Source organism: Molothrus ater, chromosome 17 (genome assembly GCF_012460135.2).
Source record: "Molothrus ater isolate BHLD 08-10-18 breed brown headed cowbird chromosome 17, BPBGC_Mater_1.1, whole genome shotgun sequence".
Taxonomy (NCBI): domain Eukaryota; kingdom Metazoa; phylum Chordata; class Aves; order Passeriformes; family Icteridae; genus Molothrus; species Molothrus ater.
Genome location: NC_050494.2, coordinates 5,753,253 through 5,776,682, shown reverse-complemented (window position 1 = coordinate 5,776,682; position 23,430 = coordinate 5,753,253). Strand labels below are relative to the sequence as shown.

At 53.3% G+C, this 23,430-nt stretch overlaps 1 protein-coding gene across 4 annotated transcripts in view; it reads right to left on the bottom strand.

Annotated features, from left to right (window-relative positions):
- PLCG1 (phospholipase C gamma 1) overlaps positions 1–23,430 on the bottom strand; it is a 45,491-nt gene that overhangs the window by 18,432 nt on the left and 3,629 nt on the right. For all 4 annotated transcript variants that reach the window (XM_036395454.2, XM_036395457.2, XM_036395456.2 and 1 more), the window contains exons 2-5: positions 6,301–6,453; positions 5,908–6,001; positions 5,432–5,479; positions 818–902 (exon numbers count right to left, since the gene is read on the bottom strand). In XM_036395454.2, the coding sequence (XP_036251347.1) occupies positions 818–902; positions 5,432–5,479; positions 5,908–6,001; positions 6,301–6,453 (380 nt within the window). The remainder of the gene's footprint in view (positions 1–817; positions 903–5,431; positions 5,480–5,907; positions 6,002–6,300; positions 6,454–23,430) is intronic.

The following is a 23,430-nucleotide window of genomic DNA, read 5'->3' as shown; positions in this document are numbered from 1 at the left end:
GTGGTGGAGTCACCATCCCTGCACCTGCTCAGAAAACATGTTGATGTGGCACGTGGGGACACGGTTTAGTGGACATGGCAGTGGCTGGGTAATGCTTGGACTCAATGATTTTAGAGGGCTTTTCCAATCTTAACAGATCTGCCACAGTCTCTGCTGGAGCCAGCAGGACCCTGCAGTGCCCAGGGCACAGGCACATCCTAAAATAAGTTTCACAATCCCCCAAGCTGACCCACACAAAGGCAACCCACACACTGATAAAGTGTCACCACTTACTGAATATCTACAAAAGGATAATTTGATTTTTTGTTTGCCCAGAGTGTCTGAAGTGTCTGGAAACTGCAAGACCCTAAGTGTGTGCTCTCCTCTGGATACCCCACTCTTTGGCCTTGAGTTCTGTGCTGGTGGGAGCAGCTGCTCACCATGAGATGACCCTTCATGCCTTCATGCCTGGGTCAGTGGCGATGCTGGCAGAGCATCACTCCCTGGCAGGGGGTGCAAGAGCCAGGATGCAGGACCTGGCAGCTGTTCTGCACTCTACCCCACCAGCACCAGCCCGTGACTGGAGCCAGGAGCAATGAGGGGAGTGTGGGAGGCAGGGTGGGGTAAGGAGAGGGTGCTGGCCACAAATGGGCCAGGGCGCGGCACCCAGTGGGAGCTGGCACCTCTTCAGTCACCACCGTGGGTGGGGGCCCTCCCAGGAAAGGCTGGGAGGCTCTGCAATATGCAAACACTCCCTGGGAGTTGAACCACCAGCAGTTCTTGCTCCAAGGCAGGCACTGGGCTGCTGAGGGGGAGAGCAGAGGGGCCACACGCTCACCGTGAGTCTCTCGCGCAGGAACCTCATGTTGGGCACGCGGTAGTTGACCTGGGACAGCATGTTCTTCAGATCCTTGGCAGAGATCCTGGCTCAGCAGGGAAAGAGGGGAGACCTGGTCAGCAGTCTGGGATGGAGGGGGGGTCTCACCCTGGGGCTGGAACAGGCACAGAGAGGCTGTGCCCAAAGGGACACCAGCTGTGGATGGATGGATGGATGGATGACCCCAGGAGGATGCAGAGAGAGGTATCTGCACATCAGTGGGGACTGCAAACACTGCTCCTGCAACTCCTGACAGAGCAGGGGGAGCCCAGCAGCCTCTGCCCAATGCAGCTGATGCCACAGCTGACAGGCAGCACCCACTGCTTTAAATGAACAACCAGGAAAAAGCATTTCTCAAGTATCTGTGCCCCAGCACGGATGCTGGGTGACCAACTCTCTTCCAAAACCCACTCCCTGGCCTGCTGGAGGAGGACAGGCTCTCTAAGTGGTTAGGACTCAGCTAATTTTATCTTAAGGAGAGGAAAAAAGCCATTTTAGGTCCCCAGGCACAGGCACCCATCGTGCCCAGCTGTGCTCCCCCAGCCCCACAGGCTGCAGGCAGGGAGCAGCCAGCACGGCCGTGCTTCCCAAAGCCCTCCACACCAAAGGTGCTGGTTTCACACCAGGGAAAGCTCCAGTGTTTTCCTCCATCCTGAGCAGGATCCCACAGCCCAGCAGGCAGAGACAGGCAGGAAGGAGCTCTGGGCTGCCCTTGCCTGTTCCAGGCTGTCCCCACATGGGGCACCAGCCCCGCAGCAAGGAAAAATGAGGATGCCTCCCATCTGCAGGGTTTAGAAGCTGAGGGGTCTGTGTCCAATCATTTTCTGGCAGCTCCTTCCTTAAAAGCAAGTCCTGGGAGTCCACCCCTGCAGTCACAGATGGTGCTCCTGTCCCCCACTGAGCACATGGGAACACAGGATCCTACAGGATGCTCCCCCATCCCACAAAGCACAGGGCAAGTCTGGAAATCCTTATGGCTTTGGGGTGCAAATATAAAAATAGCAGGGAAGATGCCCTGCACAGGGGATTGAACCCAGGGGCATGCTGGCATTCACATGTGACATCTTTTTTACACTCTTCCCTGAAAGCAGGGTGATCTCAAACAGCACAGGAAGGAGGAGGGATGGAGAGGGAGAAGCAGGCTGGTGTCAGGCGCTGCAGAGCCCAGGGCTGGGCAGCCAGCAGCACACAGAGAGCCCTTGTTCCTGGCCTCAGAGCCTGGGACCCACACAGCCAGAGCAGGACCTGGCCCAGCTCCTATGCCCTGCCCAAGGCCAGCCAAGACTTTGCAGTGTCCTGCCACTCACCGGCAGCACAGAAAAAGAAAATAAAAAAAGAAGCTGGGAAATGGCCCCAGCTCCCCTTCCCTCATGCTGTACAGTCAGCAACACACACAGCATGAGCATCTCCCCTGCACCTCCACCTCCCTGGGCAGCTGAAGTTACCCTGGGGGCTCACAGTGAGTGTTCTGGGCAGGAGCTGCTGCCCTTTCCCTCCTCCAGCACACCCAGCAGCCACAGGCAGGGGGCCCTGGGAGAGAGGGAAATGTGTGCAGTGAGCAGGAGCACCCCAAGGGAGGCCATCACACACCAGGAACCCCAGCATGTAACAGCTGCCATGGACCCCCAACAGCACACACAGAGCCCCCAGGGCTGCCCAGCAGCAATCCCTCCTTGGTGAGAGCATGAGGCTGCCAAAAAGCTCATGGAAAAAGAGCAGGAGAGGCTGGAGGAGCAGCAGCAGCAGCCATGCCTGGGGGCTCTCTGGAGCTGCCACTCAGCTCTGGGGATGCTGAGCTGTTTCACAGGAGGTGCTGGAGCACAGCCCTGCTCACTGATGTGACAAGAGCAAGCCCTGTCAAAGCTGCGACCAGCATTTCCCTCTCAGCCACAGAAGGAGGACAGGGTACAGAAGGATTTTATTTATTGTGTGTTACTCATCATGTTAAACTGCTGGAGACCTTGGATAAACAGCTTGGTAGTATTTTCAGACTAGAAAGTAAAAACAAAATAAACTCATTTTTTTCTACAGGACAATTTTTAAGGTTTCATGACAAACAGGCCAGAGATCCAGCCCTCTCACAAGGGATGGAAACATTCCCCTGCCAGCCCTCAGTGTGTAAATGCTGCTCCCAGAGCCATGGGCAGCTCTCCTGGCCAGAGGTGAAACAGTCTCCTCCAGAGCAATTAGGAAAAAAAAACCCAGCATCCTGTTATCCTCCTCTTTCCACCTAACCTCCCTTGGAAAAACAAATACCCAAAGGGCCAGCAGCCAGTGGAAACAGCCACCATCTGCTGGGGCTGCAAGGGACAGCCCAGCCCCCAGACAGGGAAGGCAGAGAGAAGAAAGGGCTCCAGCACAGGAGCCACGGGGTACACAAATGCTGGGAATGATTTCTGCAGCTGCCAAAACCCTCTCTGTTCTGGAAAGGATCAAGGATGGTGTGTAAGTGGGGTCTTAAAAAAAAATAAAAATCACAACTCACTGTTCCCTTTGAAAACCCACTTCCAGGCTCTGAGGCAAAAGCAAAGAGCTCAGTGACATTAAATTTAATGCTGGAGTGCCTCAAAGGGGCCAAGATTTAACCCAGGAGATGTGTATGTCACATAACTGTAGCCTCTACCTTGCAGAAAACACATGGATGCTTGTAAAATGTTTGTAAAATGGGAAGACCCCAAATCTTTCCACATCTCTTCTGATGTTTTACTCCTCTCACTGCCTGGGCTGGAGCAGCAGCTCTCCTAATTCTGCACTGAAACCTCTCCCTGTGGGTGACAGGTAAGGAATGTATTGGATTTTGCTGCCTTAATTCCACATGCTAACAGAAAGATGATATCAATAGAAACAACAGGGATGCAACAGGCTGGCTGTCAGCTCTGCTGATCTGCCTTGGGCACACAGATCTACACCTGCAATCTCCTTTTGTGCTGCTGGCATGCCATTCCATCACTTTTACTGCATAAACAGGGGGAAAAAAAGGACCAATTATTTCCACTTTTCCTGTGTTCCTCCTCCAAAATCTCCACACAGCTACCCCTGCACCTGCCTCGGTGCTCTCCTTTGCAGAATTAGGAAATACTGTGCTCAGTCATCACTGTGTATACAGCCCAAGCCTGGATTCAAAAGGTGTGTGGCTTATGCAGGGCAGCTGCAACAGATTAAAGCTCCTCCTCTTCCCTTTCTGTGAGGATTTCCTCCTTTTCTGTGAGGATTTCTCCCCCCTCCACAAAATCTCATGCACCTGTCACAGACATCTTTTATGAAAAATCCTTTCCTTAGGATTTTTCCTCCTGAGAGGCTGAGAGGCCTCAAGAACAAAATGTAACCAATGATTATCTGCTGCTGTGGAATGCAACAGGTGCATCTGGGATTGGCCCACGTTGGTTGTTTCTAATTAATGGCCAATCCCAGCCCAGCTGGCTCAGACATAGAGTCCAAGCCACAAGCCTTTGTTATCATTCTTCCTTCTCTATTCTTAGCCAGCCTTCTGATGAAATCCTTTCTTCTATTCTTTTAATATAGTTTTAATGCAATATATATCATAAAATAATAAATCAGCCTTTTGAAACATGGAGTCAGATCCTTGTCTTTTCCCTCAACCTGAGACCCCTGTGAACACCGTCACATGCACCCAGCAGTGCTCGCTCACAGAACAAATCACTGCAAAGGCAAAAACATCCAGTGCAGCAGGATCTGCCCCATGCAACACACTCCTGGCCAGGATCAATTCATCCCCTGGCTGGCTGCCCTGGGAGGGGCACAACAAGGACAAAGCAGAGGATGCTCCGGACCCCAGTGCTCTGCAGGCAGCCCTCTCTGGAGATCAGAGCATGGAAAAGGGGCAGGTGGGACCCAGGTGCTGCACAGCAGGCAGGGCTGGTGCCCCCAGGGGAGGGATCAATGCTGAAAGGTTAATGGGCTCAGTTAACATCACTGCTGGGGGAGAGGCATGTCTCAGGACGGATGGAAGGAGGCAAACAACAGCAGCTCAGTAAGAGCAGGCTGGCAGCCAGCACTGGTGATGGCAGTGGGACAGAGAGAGAGCACGGTGAAACTCAGCTCCCCAGCAGGAAAGTGTCCCCTCCCTTATCTCATGGTGAATCATGACCTAATTCCCTTCCCTCACCTCCTCATGACATTTTCCTTGCTAGCACAACACCAAGTACTCACCCAAGAGCCCCACAAGCCAAGCAGTGGGATGATCCATGCCCTTATGGGCCTCAGAAAAGGTGAACAGAACAAACAGGGTGGGGAATAATAAACACAACCCAGTTCAGCCCTGATGGGGGGCCCTGAACTCCTCTTGGCTCTTTGATGTCTGCTTCCTTGGGTGGTGCCAGCTGGGGGGAAGGTGTCAAGGTGTTACTGGGTCCAAACAGCTGAGAACTGGGTCAGGAAAACAAGGCAGCTTTTTTATGCTTTTTTTTTAATTCAGTGAAAATCAGCCAGGGAAGTCTGGGACTTGGATTAAAGGTTCCTCAAAAATGAGCATTAAAAGCCTAAAGAACCCAACAAAAACCCCAGAGGGTTTCAAGTGAAAGGTGAAGCCCTCCAGCCCAACCCCTCCCTCCTCACCTGTCCTCCCGGTTGCGATCCAGGGAGTAGAACTGCTTCCGGAGCCACCTGGGGGGAAGGCACAAACAGGCACACACTCAGCCCCTCAACAACCAGCCCCTCTCTGGAGGATGCTCAGAGCCACAGCATCCTCTCCCACACCCCTCCTTCCCACCAGAGAGACCAGCTCTGCCCCTTTCACAGGCAGCCTACCCTATTTTCATACAAGTTTCATACAAGTTTCTCTGCACTGAAGTGCTCCAGATAATACAGGCTATGCACACACAGAAACATCAATTTGTGGTAAAACTCCTTCTCCCTGATGCATGAGATCAGACTCTGGGGTCAGCAGGATGAAGCTTCTGGAGTGCAGAGGCAGAAGTGCTGGGTCAGCACGGCTCAGAGAGGAATGAGATGTCACTGTGCTCACCTTTTTCTGTCAAAACAGACAGAAGAGGGGAAAAAAGAAAACAAGTGCAGGAAAAGGCTTTCCTCACCTTTCAATCTGCAGGGGGGTGGGTGCTCTCAGAGTGTCTGCCACCAGCCAGTTCAGCCCCTTGATCCACATATTGACCTCATCCTCAGAAGTGGCTGTGGAAAATGTATAGAAGAGGGAAGAATGGACACACAGGCTTGATCACCAACCCAAACCTCCTGGGACTATCCCCAGCACCTTACATGCCCTATTCCTTGCTTCACCCCCTTTCTGGTAACATTTCCCCCCCCAGAGATGCTCTGGCTGGCTCCTCTCCCTGCATGTCCCACTCCCTCCTCCTCCAGCTCCCGAGAGCTGTGACTTATCTTTGTCCCCAAGCAGCAAAGCTGTTTGGGCTCTGTGAGGATGAAACTTTGGCTCAACCCTGCCTGGCACAGCCCCAGGAGAGCTCTACCTTGCAAGCTGAGGGTTTTCAGGCGGAATTCTGTGCCGTAGAGGACGACAAAGCAGTGAGAGTGCTCTGGTCGGAAACACGGATCCTCCTGGTAGCGGTCAAAGTCCCGCGAGTTCCTCCCTGGCCGGATCTCCTTGATCTCACGAATGTCCACTGAGAGAGAGGGAAAACATTCAGTGAACAGCTTGGAATTCCCACAGCACTGGAGAAGGAAGGGCACAAATGTTGTCATCTTATTGCAGGGGTTCCATGCTGTTGTCTCCTTATCACAAAAGTTCCAAACCTTCCGGGTGTTTTTCATGGGCAGCTCCTCAGAGCACTGACTCTTTCTTCTCACCCAGCCACCCCACTCTTTTATAGCACTCTTCTTCTCATTAGCCTGTTAAAGTCAGGCCTGTTCCTAATCTTTGATAACTGGCCCAGCTGCAACTCCTTAGGGGCAAGATCACTTTCTACACTATCTTTATTTGCTTATATTCTATCCCCCTACACAGAGATGAAGTGGATGTAGTCATCTGAAGAGCTGCATGATGGCAGCCCCAGGCTGACACCCTGTAAGAACAGCCCCCTCTCACTGCTTCCCAAGGAGGTTTCCCCAGCCAGAACTGCCCCAGTTACCTCTGTGCTCCCCAGAAACACCTGAATGTCTCCCCCCACAGGTATCCCCAGGAAGGGGCAGCTGTGAGCATGCTGGAGCATTAGCACTAAGCAAGGAGGACACTGAAAAGGGAGCATCTCACAGCCTCCCTCCCCAGAGGAAATTCTGGGAAAGGATTCCTATTGCCATAGAACAAAGAGAAAACAGCAGCAGCAGCAAGGGAAAAAAAAAAAAACAAACCAAACAAAAACCCAAAACAATGAAACCCAACCCAAACCCAAGAATTTTTGCTTCCTGGAAAAATAGTTTCTTAAATGCTTGTGGGAATCAAATAACAACATTTCTGAGTCACATTTCCAAAGCAGATGATGCTTCTGAGCAATGCAGGATGGAGATTACTGCAAACCTGGCATGTAATTCATCCCAATTAAACTCCACTTACTGCACTCACTGTGGACCATCTTGCCTTTCATTTCTATTTACTGCAGCTTAAAACTAGACAGAAATGTGACCTGCTCATCACCCACAGCACTAAACTGCAGCATGAGAGATGATGCTCTCTCCAAACCCCACAGCAAGGCAGACACAGGGATTGACTTTGGGAGGACTTGTAAAGCACAAAGAAGATGGGATCCTCTCTTGGATCCTGCTCCTGTGCAGCACTGAGGGTGCACCTGGAGACAGTGGCAGCCTGTTCATTGCCTGGCACAGCACACATCAGACTGACCACTCTGCGAATTCTGGGGGTGTCCTGAGCAGAGCCAGGAGCTGTATTTCATGAGACTTGTGGGTCCCTCCCAACTCAGGATATTCTGTGAATCTAATAACCCTCCAAAGCTCATCAAGCTGTGACAAGAGCATAGAAAGACCCAGTTCCTTGGGGCTGCAAAGGAAGGACAGACAAGCTTCCTAAAATAAGCAAGAATGTGACTTTTTGAGGCATCATCTACCCTTTGGAAAGGAGCTGTCTGGCAGCTCAAATGTTAGCATGCCCTGCCATAACCTTACCCATGTGCTCATGTCCTTAGTGACACAGCAGGTTATTTTAGCCCACAAAAACCCTTAGCACAGCTCAGGTCCTTGCATCCAGGACACGCACAGTGGGGTTGAAGGCTAATCCTGTCCTTGGAGGATGCAGGGTTTGACCAACACAGGGGGGGAAAACACATCAGATGGTTTTTCATGATAATTTACCAGGCAATAACTACCAAAGGAAGGGGCTGGAATACTCCTGCCCTGCCTTTGCAAGCAGATTGCCTGCACTTTGGGATGCTGCAGAGGTGGCTGTGCCCTGTGCTCACCCCTCCCTGCACACAACACCAGGAGGTTACTACCCAGAGAGGCAGAGCTGCTGTTACAGAGTGCATACCTAAAATCCACGCAGTGGAGAGAGCCCTGGAGCAAGTGAGGTGCTTATCAAGGACAAAAGCACGCAGGGAATTCCTAGGGCAAAGGGCAGGATCCGTGAGGATGGGGCAGGAACCTCCTGCCCACGCATACCTGCAGCTGCTTGCTCTTCTTTCTCACCCTCCCAAAGCTGCCTGAGTGTGCTGGGGAAGGCTGTGCTGGGGTTTGCTTTGTGCAGCACAGGGCTGAGCCCAGGCTGCCCTGCCAGCCCTCCCTCTGGCAGCTACAGGGAAAGGAGGGCTGGAGGGATTTTCCTCTGTTGTCTCATATATCAAGAGTTCTATTATCATTACAGTGCAAGGATTCCATATCCCCAGAGTTTCATACCTCCTCGATGCTTCTCACAGGCATCTCCTCTAAGCACTGACTGTTCCTGGTCCTTGCAGTCCTCATCTGACTGCAGATCCCACCAACCCACTCTTTTATACCACTGTTCTTATTGGCTGCAGGTGTGGCCTGTTAACATTAGGCCTGCTCCTCATTTTTAGTAATTGGTTCAGCTGCAACTCTTTGGGGATAAGATTACATTCTACACCACCTTCATAGTGTATCCCCTACATTCCTGGAGCCCAGGTGTCACAGGGACACCCTGCAGGCTCTGCCCTGCTCAGCACAGGAGTTTCCCCATCAGTGCTGGCACGGGCTCTGTGACATGGCCCAGTGTCCCACCATGGGGCTGCACCTCCAGTCCTTGCTGGGAAAGGCCTGCCAGGGATGTGGGCAAAGTTTCGTGTTGGGGCCTCTCACTGCTCACAGTGACCCCAAGGTGTGTTAGAAAGTCTCTTTTCCCAGCCTGGCTGTTGAAGAAGGAGTCAGAGCTCTTCAGTTCTCAGTCTCAAGGTTGTTTATTGTTCCTTATCTATAAAATATTTTCTCCTGTCCAGCTGAGGTCCCTTCTCTGCCTGCCCCCAGGGCAGTGTTATGTCTTTATACTAAAAATTACACATACAATGTTTACAATTATTTTCCAATGCCTATCACCTATGTTAGACAGGGAGCTTCTACTCTAAACCAATCTAAAAGTGCCAACATCCCAGCAGAAGATGGAGGCCAAGAAGAAGAAGGAGAAAGGCTGGACATGCCCAGATTCCTCCATCTTGCCTCCTGAACCCTCCATTCTAGAAAACCCCAAAATCTACTTGTTCACCCCATGATAAATTCACTATCATTCCACTTAAACTGTCATGGCTTGCAGATCTTCATCTAAGGTTGGTAATTTGCTCCACAGGTCATAATCAAACCCACAGGGCTCTTGGGCTCTGTGCCAGGGTCTCTGAGCCCCCTGGCAGGCTCTGGGCTGCTCAGGACAGCCAGAGGGATGTGCTGGGTCCTGACAGACATGGGGTGAAGCCCCAGCTCCACAGGCACACCTGGGCAGGTGACCTGGGGCAAGCCCTCCAAAGACAAGTCCCCTGTCACCTGGGATGTGGCAAGACAGGAAGAACTTGGTCCCAGAGCAATGGCAGAGGAAGCTCTGTGATGGAACAGGACCCCTGCTGCAGCATCCCTCACCCCCGTGAACTAAAAAGGCAACTCAGCCCTTTCAGTTAAGCACTCAAATCCACATAAAACATCCTCTCACTTCCCTTGCTGTCCCAGGGAGGAGCCATCCTGGTGCCCAGGGGATCAGTGGGCAGAGCTGTTTGCCCCAGAGCAGAGCCAGCAGCACGCAGGGGTGGGTGAGCAGAGGCTGGGGCTGCAGCCTGGAGCAGGCTGGCTCCTCTCCTGCCCTCCTGGGTGGGTGGGTGGGTGGGTGTGCAGCCAGCAGAGGCTCTGGGAAGGAGGCAGCAAAGCCCACCCAGCCCAGAGATGCTCTGAGCTCCCCGCATGGCTCCACAGTGCCCTCTGAGCCATCCCATGGCTCTACAAACAGTTGTGCCCTTCACAACCTCCCAAATTCCCCCACAGCCCACTGCCAGAAGAAACAGCCTGGCCCTCCCTTTGTCTCCAGGGCTGAAAAAAAAAAACAAAGAAAAAAAAGAAAAAAAAAGGTCACATTTCTGGGCAAAGAGCCCTCTTTCAGCAGGAGTGGGTTGCATCAGAAAGAAAAAGCTGACCCTAGATCCACCTCCCTCACCATGTAAGAAAAAAACCCACCAAATTACCCTCTGGTTACATGAAAACCAGATCCACCCTTGAAGTCATTTAAAACTGAAACTTAATCCAAGGCTCATTTACCCGCTGATGGATGGGGTGTTGTAACGTGCAAGGATAAGCACAGCCTGGAAAGGCTCTGAGGCTTGCAAAACAGCCACCTCCAGAGGATTTCTGGAAAGATGGAAAACTGCTTAAATTTAACAACAACAACAAAAAAAAAATTAAAAAGCTGACCAAAAAGAGCATTTAGGCCGATGACTTTCCAGGATGGGTTTATCAGGGACAGCCTCCAAGCAAACACCCACCCCCTCAGCAGGCACTGCTGTGCCTCCCTGGGGAGAAATGCAGCGAGAGCCAGGGGTCACTGCCAGCCCAGCTGGCTGACATGGACTGATCCTGCCCGGGGGCAGCGGAAAAGCCTCCAGCCTACTCACTCTGGCAAAGAAATAGAGGTTACAAGAAGAGTCTTCCTGCTATTTAGCATTGTGGATCCCACTGAGCACAGCCATGTGGTCATCCCCAGGCTTTCCATCCCTGGAAGGGGCACCAAAGGGTCAGGTGGCCCCCAGGGAGAAGGAGGAAAAAGACTTGTACGTGCATGTGAGTAAAATACAAGAAAAATCTATTATGCAGCAGTGTGGAGAGTAAAGCAGTGCCACCTCCCCTTTAATATTTCAGTGGAAGCCCCCCTGGAGTGGGCATTTGGGCCAGCAGTGGCCATCAGGAGCTGCAGGAGCATCCTGGCTCACCCCAGCCTGGTGTTCCCCCCAGCTGCAGCCCTGCCCCTGCTCTGCTGCTGCAACCCAACACCGCCTGCAAGAACAGCAAAACCCCAGCACGGCTCCCCTGGGAGCTCAGGAATGGCTGGGCAAGCTCTAAGTGCTCGGCTGGCCGGGGGCCAGAGCCCTCAGCACCTCTGTCTGCCTGGAGCTGTCTCTGCCCTTTGCTGTTCAGGGAGCCCCAAAGCCCTGGCAGGCTGCAGGGGAATGGGGCAGAGCCAGCTGAGCTGGGGCTTGGCACAGGGCAGGAATCAGGGTGGCTCCAGGGACACGTGTGTGACACCCATAGCGAGCACCCCGAGTGTGGTCCTGCCCTCTGCATCCCCGCCTGAGAGCCAAGCACTCAGCACAGCCATCGGGAGTGCATGTCACAGTGGGATTGGTGCTCAGAGGGACAGCTGCTCACCCTCTCGAGGCCACAAGCTCCTCTTCACCCACAGGCTAAAGCAGGCAGAGCAGCTGTGAAACTGAACATCCCTGAATTGAGCATCCTTTAATTGAACATCCCTGAATTGAACATCCCTGAATTGACCATCCCTGAATTGAGCATCCCTGAATTGACCATCCCTGAATTGAGCATCCCTGAAATGACCACCCCTGAACTGACCATCCCTGAACTGAACATCCCTGAACTGAACATCCCTGAATTGAGCATCCCTGAATTGAGCATCCCTGAATTGACCATCCCTGAATTGAGCATCCCTGAACTGAACATCCCTGAACTGAACATCCCTGAATTGAGCATCCCTGAATTGAGCATCCCTGAATTGAGCATCCCTGAAATGACCATCCCTGAACTGAACATCCCTGAAATGACCATCCCTGAATTGAACATCCCTGAAATGACCATCCCTGAATTGAACATCCCTGAAATTACCATCCCTGAACATCCCTGCTCAGACGAGGTTAGCACATCCCCCTCGCTGCTCAGCATCCCCTATCAGGTTTCCAGAGGAAGAGCCAGTGCCATTAGCAGATGGCTTATCCAGACAGGACAACAAGAAACCAGCTGAGGCCTCTCATTTGACCTTAACTGATTTTTCAGAGGGCAGGGAGCACGGCTGAGGCATCCACAGAGGCCAGAAATCACCAAAGCAGCAGCACCCTGTGCCCCAGAGCATCCCTCACCCCCGTGAACTAAAAAGGCAACTCAGCCCTTTCAGTTAAGCACTCAAATCCACACAAAACACGTTCTCACTTCCCTTGCTGTCCCAGGGAGGAGCCAGCCTGGTGCCCAGGGGATCAGTGGGTGCCCCTGCTCCTGTTGCTACCACATGCAGGGGGTACCTCTGCCTCAGGAAAAGGAGCAGGCAAAGCCATTTTCCCCTCCAGACTCAGCTCAGCTGTGGCTCAAGTTGCTCTAACAAGGTGCTTCATCTCACCTGCATCACAAACTGGATTTTTTGCTCCAAGCCACTGGATTTTGCTATGAAGTCTCAATATCACCACCCCAGTGCCAGCAACATCCATGCAGGTGGGATGGGAGATGCTGGGGGGAAAAACAGCTCAGTGGGCTGGAGAGGGGACAACAGGGAGCTCCTGACCAGCCAGGGTGATGGGGCCAGCCTGGATCCCAGCTCAGGTGCTGGCTCAGCTCTCAGCACTCCTGTCACTCAGTGTGGGGTGAGAGGATGTGGCAGGGAGCCTGAGCACCACCTGGGAATGGCAGAGGGCAGCAGTGCCAGCAGCGTGCCCTGGGCAGCCCACGCAGGGCACACAGGGAGGTGCTGGCTGCTCTGTGGGCACCAGGGCTTCCTGCCCCAGCTCTGCTGTGCCCCCCAGTCACATGGGCTGTGGCTTCTGAGCTGCTGTTCCTCCCCCCCAAAATCCTTATCACCTGCAGAGGAAGCTGCAGGAGATGTGCAGGGAGATAGGGGATGCTGCTGAGAGGCTGTGAGGACAAGGCCTCCCCTCCTCCACCCCACAAATATCCCACATTAGGGGCTGGAGCAGGGAGGCAGAGGATCCTGCCCAGACACTGCTTCTACAGGGCATGCTGGCCTCTTCCCAGGCTGCCTTGCCAGCAGCAGCCTCATGCAGGTGGCCTTCAAGAGCTCTTGAACATCCTCTTGAAGTGAGAACCAGAGGCAGCTGTGGGCTGCCTGACCTGTTATCATCAGCACATCTCTCCTGCTCACCCTCAGCTGCAAGAAAATACGAGTAAAAAACCAAAGCTGATCCTCCCAGTGAGCAAAGCAGGATGCTGCTACCACCCAGCCAGTGCTGGGGAGCTCAAGGAGATGGGCAGCAGGTGGCAAATGCCAGGCAAGGGCTCCAGCAATCCTCCTCCTGCAATGCTGGGGCTCCCTCCTGTCCTCCATGGAAATTCTGTCTTTGTGCATCTGTGGGGTTTGGTACCAAATCCCAAGCTGGGCATCCAGGGCTGCTGGCTGTACCCAGTCCCACATGCAAGGCTGGCACCCCTGAGAGCCATGGACTTGTGGCACTGTCACCATCCAGGACACAGGAGCCCATTCCCACCCCAGAGAGAGGCACAGCCCCAGCTCTTGCTGGCACAGATGCTGCTCTGAAGACCTTGGCGTCCCTGTCCCTGATGAAATCGGGCTGGTGGCAGCCTGAGAGACCCTCCAGTCATCTCCCTGTCTGAGAGGCACAAAGTTCCACTGACTCATGTGGAAAGGGGAAGCTCTGGTGCTCTGGCCAGGCTGCCTGGGGAAGCTCCACAACCCACCCCCAGGGTGACCTTCCTTCTGCATGGCATGGCAGGTTCCATCCCCCAGGCCTGCTGGAGAGAAATGCAATGGCCTTTAAGGAGCAGAGTGAACCAGAGGGAGGATGGGATGAAGATCTGTGAGCACAGCTCCTGCCCCTCTTCCTCCCTTCCCTGCAGGGAGGATCTCACACAGCTGCAAGGAGACCCCCAGGTGGGCAGGGACAATGATGAGGCACCAACAGTGCTGGGAAGAGGGTGAGGGGCTGAAGGGAGCTGCTCTGTCTCTCTGTGTCCTTCATGGAAGGGCTGAAGAGGGAACCCTCCTGTGCAATGTCTCTGCATCCCTCTCCTGGACCTTACAGTGTCACTGATGTCCCCAGGCTCTCAGGCAGCCAGAGTGCCCAGTGCCATGAGGGGAAGGGGATGGGACCAGGCAGACTGGCAGACCAGCAGGGCAGAGGTGGCAATCCAGCAGTTCTGAAAGCACAGCTCACAGCCTGGCAGGGCCAGTGAGGGAGCCCTGGCAAAGGTGGATCTGGGGACCCGAGTGTCCAACAGCAGCAAACTCTGCTTGGGGCATTTGAGGGATTTCTGCACTCAACAAAAGTGCCTTCCCTTCCCAACTTTCATGCCCAGGGGTGATGTCCTGTCACAAAGCAATTGGAGACAAGAGTTGGACACATTGTCCCCAGGACAGGGCACAAAGGCAAGGAGTGAGAAGCAAAGGACAGAAAAGATTTGTCACAGGGGCAGCAAATATCAGTGATGCTCAAATGCTGTGACTCAGGTTTCACCCACCCCTCCAGATGACACAAATCAAGTTTCCATGACAGATTTACAGCAGAGGTGACCAGGAGCAGGATTTACAGCTGGCAGGACCCTCAGTGGCAGCAGGGAGTGGCCTGTCCCTGTCCCCACCAGGGCTTGGACTCTGCAGTGTGAGGGCAACGCTGGGAAGAGGAGGCTGGGATGAAGATCCCATCAGCTGCTGAGCTGCTCGAGGTCACCACAACAGCCTGGCCCCTTCCTGCCCCATGCTCAGCTCAAAAGCTGCTCTGGGGCTGGCAGGGCTGAGGATTTGCCAGAGCACAGATGTGACTTCCAGATGTGTGCCCTCCCCTCCATGTCCCTCTGTGCCACTGAATGCAGAGAGGCCCAGGGGCTGCAGCACCTCAAGCACTGAATGCAGGGAGCACCTCCTCCTGTCAGCCACCTCCTCCTCCTCGGGTTCTCCTCCTGAGCCACTTCTCCACCCCAACACAACCCAGACAAAGTCACCAGAGCAGCTGCACTGAACCCAAACCTGTCCCAGGGTGGTTGGAAATGGAAGCAGGGACTCTCCTCTTGCCTTTCCCCCAGATTTGCTCTGTCAGGATGGGACCCCCTGGGCTGGTTTCACCTTCCAATGCCAAGGCAGGATTTTGGGGGATGAGCAGCCAAAGGCATTCCTTACAGCACCATCCAAGTGAAGATGTCCAGGCACTGAGCAGGCACTGCCCAAGCCACACTCCCTGGCACATGACAGCATTTTCAGTTTATGGGGGAGAAGCAGAAGCTCATGGTGATGGTGTGAAACCACTTGGGACTGCTTTTATTCAATGACCTCACCTGGGATTTATTTGGTCCCCAGAACTGGAGACCTCTTCCTGTTTGTACTCCAACCTGCTCCATGGTTCATACCAAACCTGATGCATTAATGCTCCAAGAATTTCATTCCCTCACCTCTAGAGCTCTTCACAAAGTGTCCCAGAGCCTGAGCTGCTGGAGGTTGCAGAGACAATAATCCAAGACCTTGAGAACAGGCTGACACAAGGCACTACAGGACATGTGAGACACAGAAGAGGAAAAAAAAAAACCCAATAAAAATCGATTTCTGCTGCTTTGCTGGGACATAGAAACAAGCAGAGCCAACTCCCCACTGCCCTGGCAGTGCTTGGGGTCTGCTGGAACCAGGGACACAGCTCTTGGCTCTTCTGAAGCTGAGTAGGGCTGAGAGCTGCAGGGATTAACAGGACAAGGACTGCAAGCTCAGGAGAGAAGGAGGGTGTGCAGAGTGCCCTGGAGCCCTGGCAGGAGGAGCCAGAGCGGGTGAGTGATGTCTGAGGGCAGGAATCCAAGCACAGGAGCTTGGAGAGATGAGCCAGGGGCACCAGGAAGGACCTCGGCAGGCAGTGTCCAAATGCTCAGCAAACAAAGCCAGGCAGCCCTGCCCCTCCTCCTGCCAGCTGGGAAGCACAGCTATGGGGTGCAGCTCCCCAGGGCAGGCAGCCAAGGGGGTGAAAGTCCCCTGGGACATTCCCTGCTCCCAGCATGGCCAGGCCCCCACCACAGCCAGCCTGACTGGGCTGGGGCTACACCAGCACAGGTGAGGAGGAGGAGGGGGAGGGATGAAGGATGCACTGGCACGTGCAGGGGGATGTCCTTTAATCACCACACCATCAGCACTTCTGGGACAAGTAAACAGGAAAAAGACTCTCAGGCAGCTCTGTGCCCAAGCCTGCAGTGACACTGTCCCTGATGTGGCCATTCCCAGCCCTGCCTGGTGTGGCCCCACCACGGGGCGCTGCTCCAAGGGAGCAGGATGGGCTCTGCACGGGATCCCAGCAGGGGAGGAGCACAGGACAGCCCAGAGGGAATCGGGGCAGCTCCCAGAGCCAGGAGGCAGCAGAGCAGCCACAGCAGGGCTGTGTGTGTGTCACCCAGAGCATCCCTCCCTCCAGGCACTGGGGACAGCACACAGCCAGCTCCTGGGGATGGAGTCTGGAGCCAGCAGAAAAGGCAGCCCTGTTGTCATTATATTACAAAGGTTCTACTATTGTCACGACATTGCAAGGGTTCCATATTGCTGGAGTTTCACACCTCCTTGATGTTTCTTGTAGGCAGCTCCTCTGGGCACTGACTCTTCCTCATCCTCACAGCAGCCAACTAACTCCAGTTCCACCAATCCACTCTTTTATAACACTCTTCTTATTGGCTACAGCTGTGGCCTGTTAGCATCAGGCCTGCTCCTAATCTTTAATAATTAACCAAGCTGCAACTCCTTAGGGGTAAGATTACTTTCTATACTACCTTTATTTACTTATGTTCTATCCCCCTACACAACCCTTGTCCCTAAGATGCTTCAGCCACTTCCCAAAGGACCAGGACTGGGAAGGCAGGAGTCCTGCACACCCCCCTATGGATAAAGGCTGGGGGTGAGCTGCAAACACAAGGCAGCACAGCTCTGGGATTCCATATGTCAAGGCAGGAAAAAAAAAATAGTCATATTCCAAGAAAAGGAAAATAAATGTGTTTGTAATGGGCAGGGGAGAAAACACAACCTGTAAGTCACAGTCCTACACTTTCTGCTGTGGCTTTTGGCCACTGCATCCTTAAGGCCAAACAGCTCAGCACAACATCTCACATCACAGAGATCATGTGCTGGACATGACCTTCCCTGGCATGATTTTAAACCAGCACCATGGGTTTGCCTGGCTGGGACAGCCAGGGGATGCTCTGGGACACCCTACTGACAGCACAGGAAGGGACTGACCAAAACCTCAGAGCCACAAATGTTTACAAACACAAGGGAGGACCTGCAGAGGAAAACAAGGGAGAGATCCATCCCAGATTCTGGAAGGCTTTCCATGGCTCCCCACCCACCCAGCCAGCCAAGTTCAGGACCCCAGATCAGGCTAGAGTACAGGGACAGCAGAGATGGAGCTAAAAATCAGTTTGAAAATCACAGAGACTTTCAGAGTATGAGCTGGCAGCATCCTAAAGCTCTGCTGACTTGTACAGCCATGGTGTGCCAGCTTCTGCTAGACACCAGCCCATGGCTGTTTGGGTGCTCAGGGTGCTCCCCAATCCTGAATCCTCCAGCCATCCCCTGGATCAAGGTGTTCAATAGATGACAAGGACAGACTGAGAGGCAGCAAAGTGCTCAGAGATGAGGACAGGAGGGATGAGCCTGGCAGATCAGAAGCAGACAGCCCTGGCCTAGAGTTCCAAGCGCTGGGGGATCTCCAGAAAGGCTGAAAATTCTCAGAAATGAGGAAGTCTCTCATTGGAATCAATGTGAAAAAGCTTTTTCCACGTAAAACAGCACTTTGCTCAAAATAAGAACACTCAAAACTTAAAGATTAAAACCATTTAGGAGGACAGCTTTTTCCAGCACTGCAGAGTTCCTTTGGGAATGGCTGCTATCACCATGTCCTTTCCTAAGGGCTCTCCCTGGTCTGCAAGACACCCTCTCAGCAGGGAGGGCCTGATGTAAGACCTGCAGCAGCAAAACCACACTGCTGGAACAGAGGAGCAGGAGCAGCCATGAGATCAGCCAGGACACAGCCAGGGACGGGCTGGATGCTGAACTCATCCCCCATGGGACACCAGCAGCAGCAGCCACCACCACCAAGTGGACTGAGGAGCTCCCAGGTTTCTGTGAGCATCCCCCGGTGCCAGGCACCACACAGCCCTCCCCATACAGCTGCTGCACATCTGGGGAACACCCAGAGCTCCTTTCATCCCTCTCTGGACAGGTATCCCTTGGACAGCAAAAGATTTTAAAATCAGAGAAAATTTGGGGAGTTAGGAAGAAAGTTAGGCTTAGTAGCCCTGGGAAATGTTAAAGATAGGCCCTGGGAAATGTTAGGCCTTGTGTTTGCTAGATCATGTGAAACTGTGCCTGTATAGTTAGTATATGGTAAGTGATATAATTGTTAGATGTGATTTGATAGAATTATTGCTTAAAGAATCATGAGAAAAACTATGTTAGAGGTTTGAGGAGGATCATGAGAAATCCATGCTTGGATGAAATCATTGTATACAACAGAACAATGTAAGTTTAATAATTAATATGTAAGTGATATAATGATAGAATATAAAACATGTTTGGCCTGAAACCATGTCAGAGTCAGATTTGGGTCTGTGCACCCCTGACACCCAGAGCTCTTCAATAAAAGCACCTGCATGGAATCATTCTGTGATGATGTGTTCCTGAATGCTAACACCCCCAGTTGCTCCAGTGCAGCATCATCTTCCACCATCCCCTCACCAAGCCTGCTTGGCCAAGGGCAAAGAGGGAGGATGTGGGGGGGAGCCTTTCAAAAGCATTGTAAAAGCTTCAAAATGTTCTGATTTCTACTGCTCTTAAACCCCAGAGAACACTAGAAAAGTAAAAATTCTTCTGCACTGACTTCACCCATTTCCTTCTACTGCATGGCAAGGTGCAGCCAATGGTTTCTCAGCTCAGAGCTGCTGGGGTTTTCTGTGCTCAAAGGCCCACACCTCCTCACCACAGGCTGCAAGCTCTTCCTGGGCTCCCCACACCCTCCTTCAGTGTGAGCTTCACTCTGGGTCTCACCAAACCTGCAGCAGCCCCGGAGCAGGGACACGGCACGGGGGCTGCTGCAGCCCTGCCAGGTCACACAGCTCCCAGGGCCACTGCCACACACCCAGCCCTGAGCCCTGCAGCACCAGCCTGCCCCTGGCTGAGCCAGCACTGAGCACAGACCGTCCCTGCTGGCCTCCTCACCTGCCAGAGCACAGCCCAGGCTGGGGCTGGGGGGCTCCTACAGCCCTGCAGGACAGCGCTCCCAGCCTGATCCCCGGGGACAGCGCTCCCAGCCTGATCCCCAGGGACAGCAGCTCCCAGCCTGATCCCCAGGGACAGCAGCTCCCAGCCTGATCCCCGGGGGACAGCGCTCACAGCCTGATCCCCAGGGACAGCATCTCACAGCCTGATCCCCGGGGGACAGCGCTCACAGCCTGATCCCGGGGGACAGCAGCTCCCAGCCTGATCCCCAAGAGAGCCCACAGCCTGATCCCCAGGGACAGCGCTCACAGCCTGATCCCCAGGGACAGCATCTCACAGCCTGATCCCCAGGGACAGCGCTCACAGCCTGATCCCCGGGGACAGCAGCTCCCAGCCTGATCCCCAGGGACAGCGCTCACAGCCTGATCCCCAAGAGAGCCCACAGCTCCTGCCAGCTTCTCCCATGGCCTGGAGGGTGTCAGGACCCAGGACATCCCTCTGGCTGTCCTGGATTGCCAGGACCCCTGCCAGGGGGCTCAGAGACCCTGGCACAGAGACCAAGACCCCTGTGGGTTTGATTATGACCCGTGGAGCAAGTTACCAACCTTGTATGAAGATCTGCAAGCCATGACAGTTTAAGTAGAATGATAGTGAATTTATCATGGGGTGAAAAAGTAGATTTTGGGGTGTTCTAGCATGGAGGGTTCAGGAGGCAAGATGGAGGAATCTGGGCATGTCCAGCCTTTCTCCTTCTTCTTCTTGGCCTCCATCTTCTGCTGGGATGGTGGCACTTTTAGATTGGTTTAGAGTAGAAGCTCCCTGTCTAACATAGGTGATAGGTACTGGAAATAATTGTAAATATCGTATGTGTAATTTTTAGTATAAAGACATAACACTGCCCCGGGGGCACTCAGGGTGCCTGGAACTGTCCTGCTGGATGGACCTCGGCAGGGCAGGAGAAAGAATTTTACAGATAAGAAACAATAAACAACCTTGAGACTGAGAACTGAAGAGCTCTGACTCCTTCTTCAAGCACCAGGCTGGGAAAAGAGACTTTCTAACACATCTTGGGGTCACTGTGAGCAGTGAAAGCCCTGACAGGAGGGGATGCTCAGCACAAACTCTGTCAAGCCCAGCCCAGCAGGATCCCACTTTGGCAGAGACAGGGGAGTTGGACACACAGTCAAACATGTTCCACTTCCAGCAGCTCCTGAGGTTGCCATCCACAGGCTGAGCTGCTGCAGCTCATCAATAAGCCTGCAGCTCCAGCAGAAGGGTGTGGGATGTAGCCTAAACCGTAACAGGAGGGTCTGTTCTGAGAGCCCTGCTCCACTCCATGTGTTCCCAAGTTTTACATCCTGGCCAGGCTGCCCATCACAGCCCACTGATGTGGGTCAGCTCCAAAAGACACAACAGCCCCAGTGCCCTCTGGAGGGGAAGGTCCCAGCCAAAGAGCAGTGCCCAGGCTCCCAGAACACACAATTTACACCAAGCCTGCTCTCCTGGGCAACTCAGTGGCCAAGCCTGCCCTGCCACACACAGCACTGGGGGACTGGGAGCTCAGGGCTGCTCAGGGCAGGGGACTTCAGCACTGACTCAGGGCTGCAGAGCCTCTCCTCCTGTGTCTGCAATCTGTAAGATATGCAGGAGGCCACAGGCCTGCTCACAGGGGACAGCCAGCATGTCCTGGGGGTGTTCACAGGGCAGCCACTGCCATCAGATAAGGAGCCAGCAAACGCTTTGAGATAAGGATAAGGATAAAGGATAAGGATGACCATCCCCACCATCCCTGCTGTGCAGGCAGGGCAGCTCAAAGAGAGCAGCAGAGATGTCCCAGGCGGGCTTGGGCAGGTGCTGGCTCAGCCCCTCAGCATGGAGATGGGGCACATGAAGTTCTGTATAAAACCCCACAGCAGAACAGCCCCTGGTGACAGGAGGTGACAGAGCTGAGCATGATGGCACCTCCTGGCACACAATCTGCAAGGCCAGATGTTCAGAGCCAGCTCACTGAGGTGCTCCTGCTGCCACACATGGTGTCCAGCCATGGCAAGGAGAAAGCCAAGCCCTGAAAAACTGTTGGACTGATTATTTCTCAGCCCCTTGATGCTGGTGAGAAATAATCAGTCCAACACTTTGCAAAAAACCTCTCCAGCACATTCTAATTAGTGGGCTTGGACCCCATAAGCCAATTCCTTCCACGTGGCTGATGGCAGGGGAAGGAACCAGATGGATGGGGGACACGGTGCAGGTACTAGGGGAAAACAGCAGCCAGCCAACTTCCAGCTGCTCTCCAGGTTTAGAGAAGCTTTTGAGATGCCAAGGGAGGAGGTAACACATCTTACTGTGTGGGGAGGGGTTTTATAACCCGCCCCTCCTGGAGGATGCTACCAAGAGTAAAACTGGGATGACAAAGGGATGTGAATGAGGGCAGAGGCTCACCTCAGTTTGGAGGTGAAGGCAGAGCAGAGCTCACTTGCTTTGTGTGTAGCACAAATGCCCTCACAGGCAGGAAGGGGGACACAAAAAACCTTCCCTCAAAAGCTCCCACAGCAGAGCATCAGCAGGGGAAGCTTCAACCATCCTGAGAGTCACAAGCCCTGCTCTGCTGCTCTCCCTGGCCACCCCAGCCCTTGTGCAGCCCCTGCTCCAGGGGCAGCTCCCTCCTGCCTTTCCTGCCCTCTGCATCCATGGCTGGAGGAGCAGGAGGGGACCCTCCAGTGCAGGAGCCATCCTGCACCCCAAGAGCAGCTCACTCTGAAGCCATTTTTTTCCTTCAGAACCATTTCTGGCTCACTCACTTCTTAAGAGCTCCAAGGTCCTCAGTTTAAGCAAATGGCCCCAAAAAAACATAATTAAAGAAGCTGTGCCCCAGTGGGCTAATGAAAGAGGCTGGTGCTTGAAACGGCTGAGGCGAGTATGAGCCACACTTCAGAGCCACTTTGCATTAATATTTTACAGCTCATTTCTTTTCTTTTACACAGGCAATGGCTTTTCTCCACCTCCAAGGGACTGAGCTCATTTCACTGAAAGCAAGAATGCAACCAGGGTTTTTGTGAGGTAGTTTTTTTTTCTCCTCTCTCTCCCCTGTAAAACAAACATCTGCTCCAAATTTTCAGCTCACTCTCTGAGCAAACTCTCTGAATTTTCTGACGTGTTTCAAGGCAAACAGTTCAATTTGAAACTGGCCTATAACCCCCCCAGCATGAGAAGGTAAGAATGCAAGACCCTTTTTTATTAAAAATAAAGAACCAGTTAACACAGGAAGTTTAAAAGAAAATAAATGCATAAAAGACAACTGACTCGAGGGATTTAGCTCTACTTTGCTCTGGGTTCTTAACAAAAAGAATAGAAAATTATTAGCACTCTTCCTATTGTAGCAGCCAGGCCCTCTGCAGAGTTATTAGCAAGAAAGCAATGCATTGGTAATTAAACCTGCCTGGAGCCCTCTGAACAAAAACAAGTATTAATTGAAAAAAAAAAAAAAAGCCTTTTTTTTTTTTTGGCACAAACCAGGGTTGCATTTTGCACAGTTTTGAAGAAGTACAGGAGAAGGGAAAGGCTCCCTGCCCAGGGGAGCTCACCCAGCCCGCAGCTCATGGAGATTCTCCTCACTCTGGGGTGGAGAGCTCAAGAAGAGCAGGTCCTGTCCAAGAGAAGAGGCTCTCATGTGGCAGCCCAGCTGGCTGGGGGCCCTGCTGAGCCCGAGCTGCCCACGGAGGGCACAAGGGGACACACACAGGGTCTTTATGCACTGTCACAAAGCGCTACACAAGGGTCACAAAGCAGGGGACGAGGACAGGGCTGTCACACCAGCAAGGGCTCTCTGCTCTCCGTCCCCCAGCACCTCCTGGCTCCTGGGCAGGCAAGGCTGGGCAGTTCATGGTGGCCAACGAGGCCAGCTGGTTATCTGTCCATCTACAGCACAGGTGGTGATGCCACCCAACCCTTCACAGAACCATTAGGGCAGGAAAAGTCCTCTGAGACCATCCAGCCCAACCACCAAGCCAGCTCTGCCAGGTCCACCACGGAGCCATGGCCCCAGGTGCCACATCTACACAGGCTC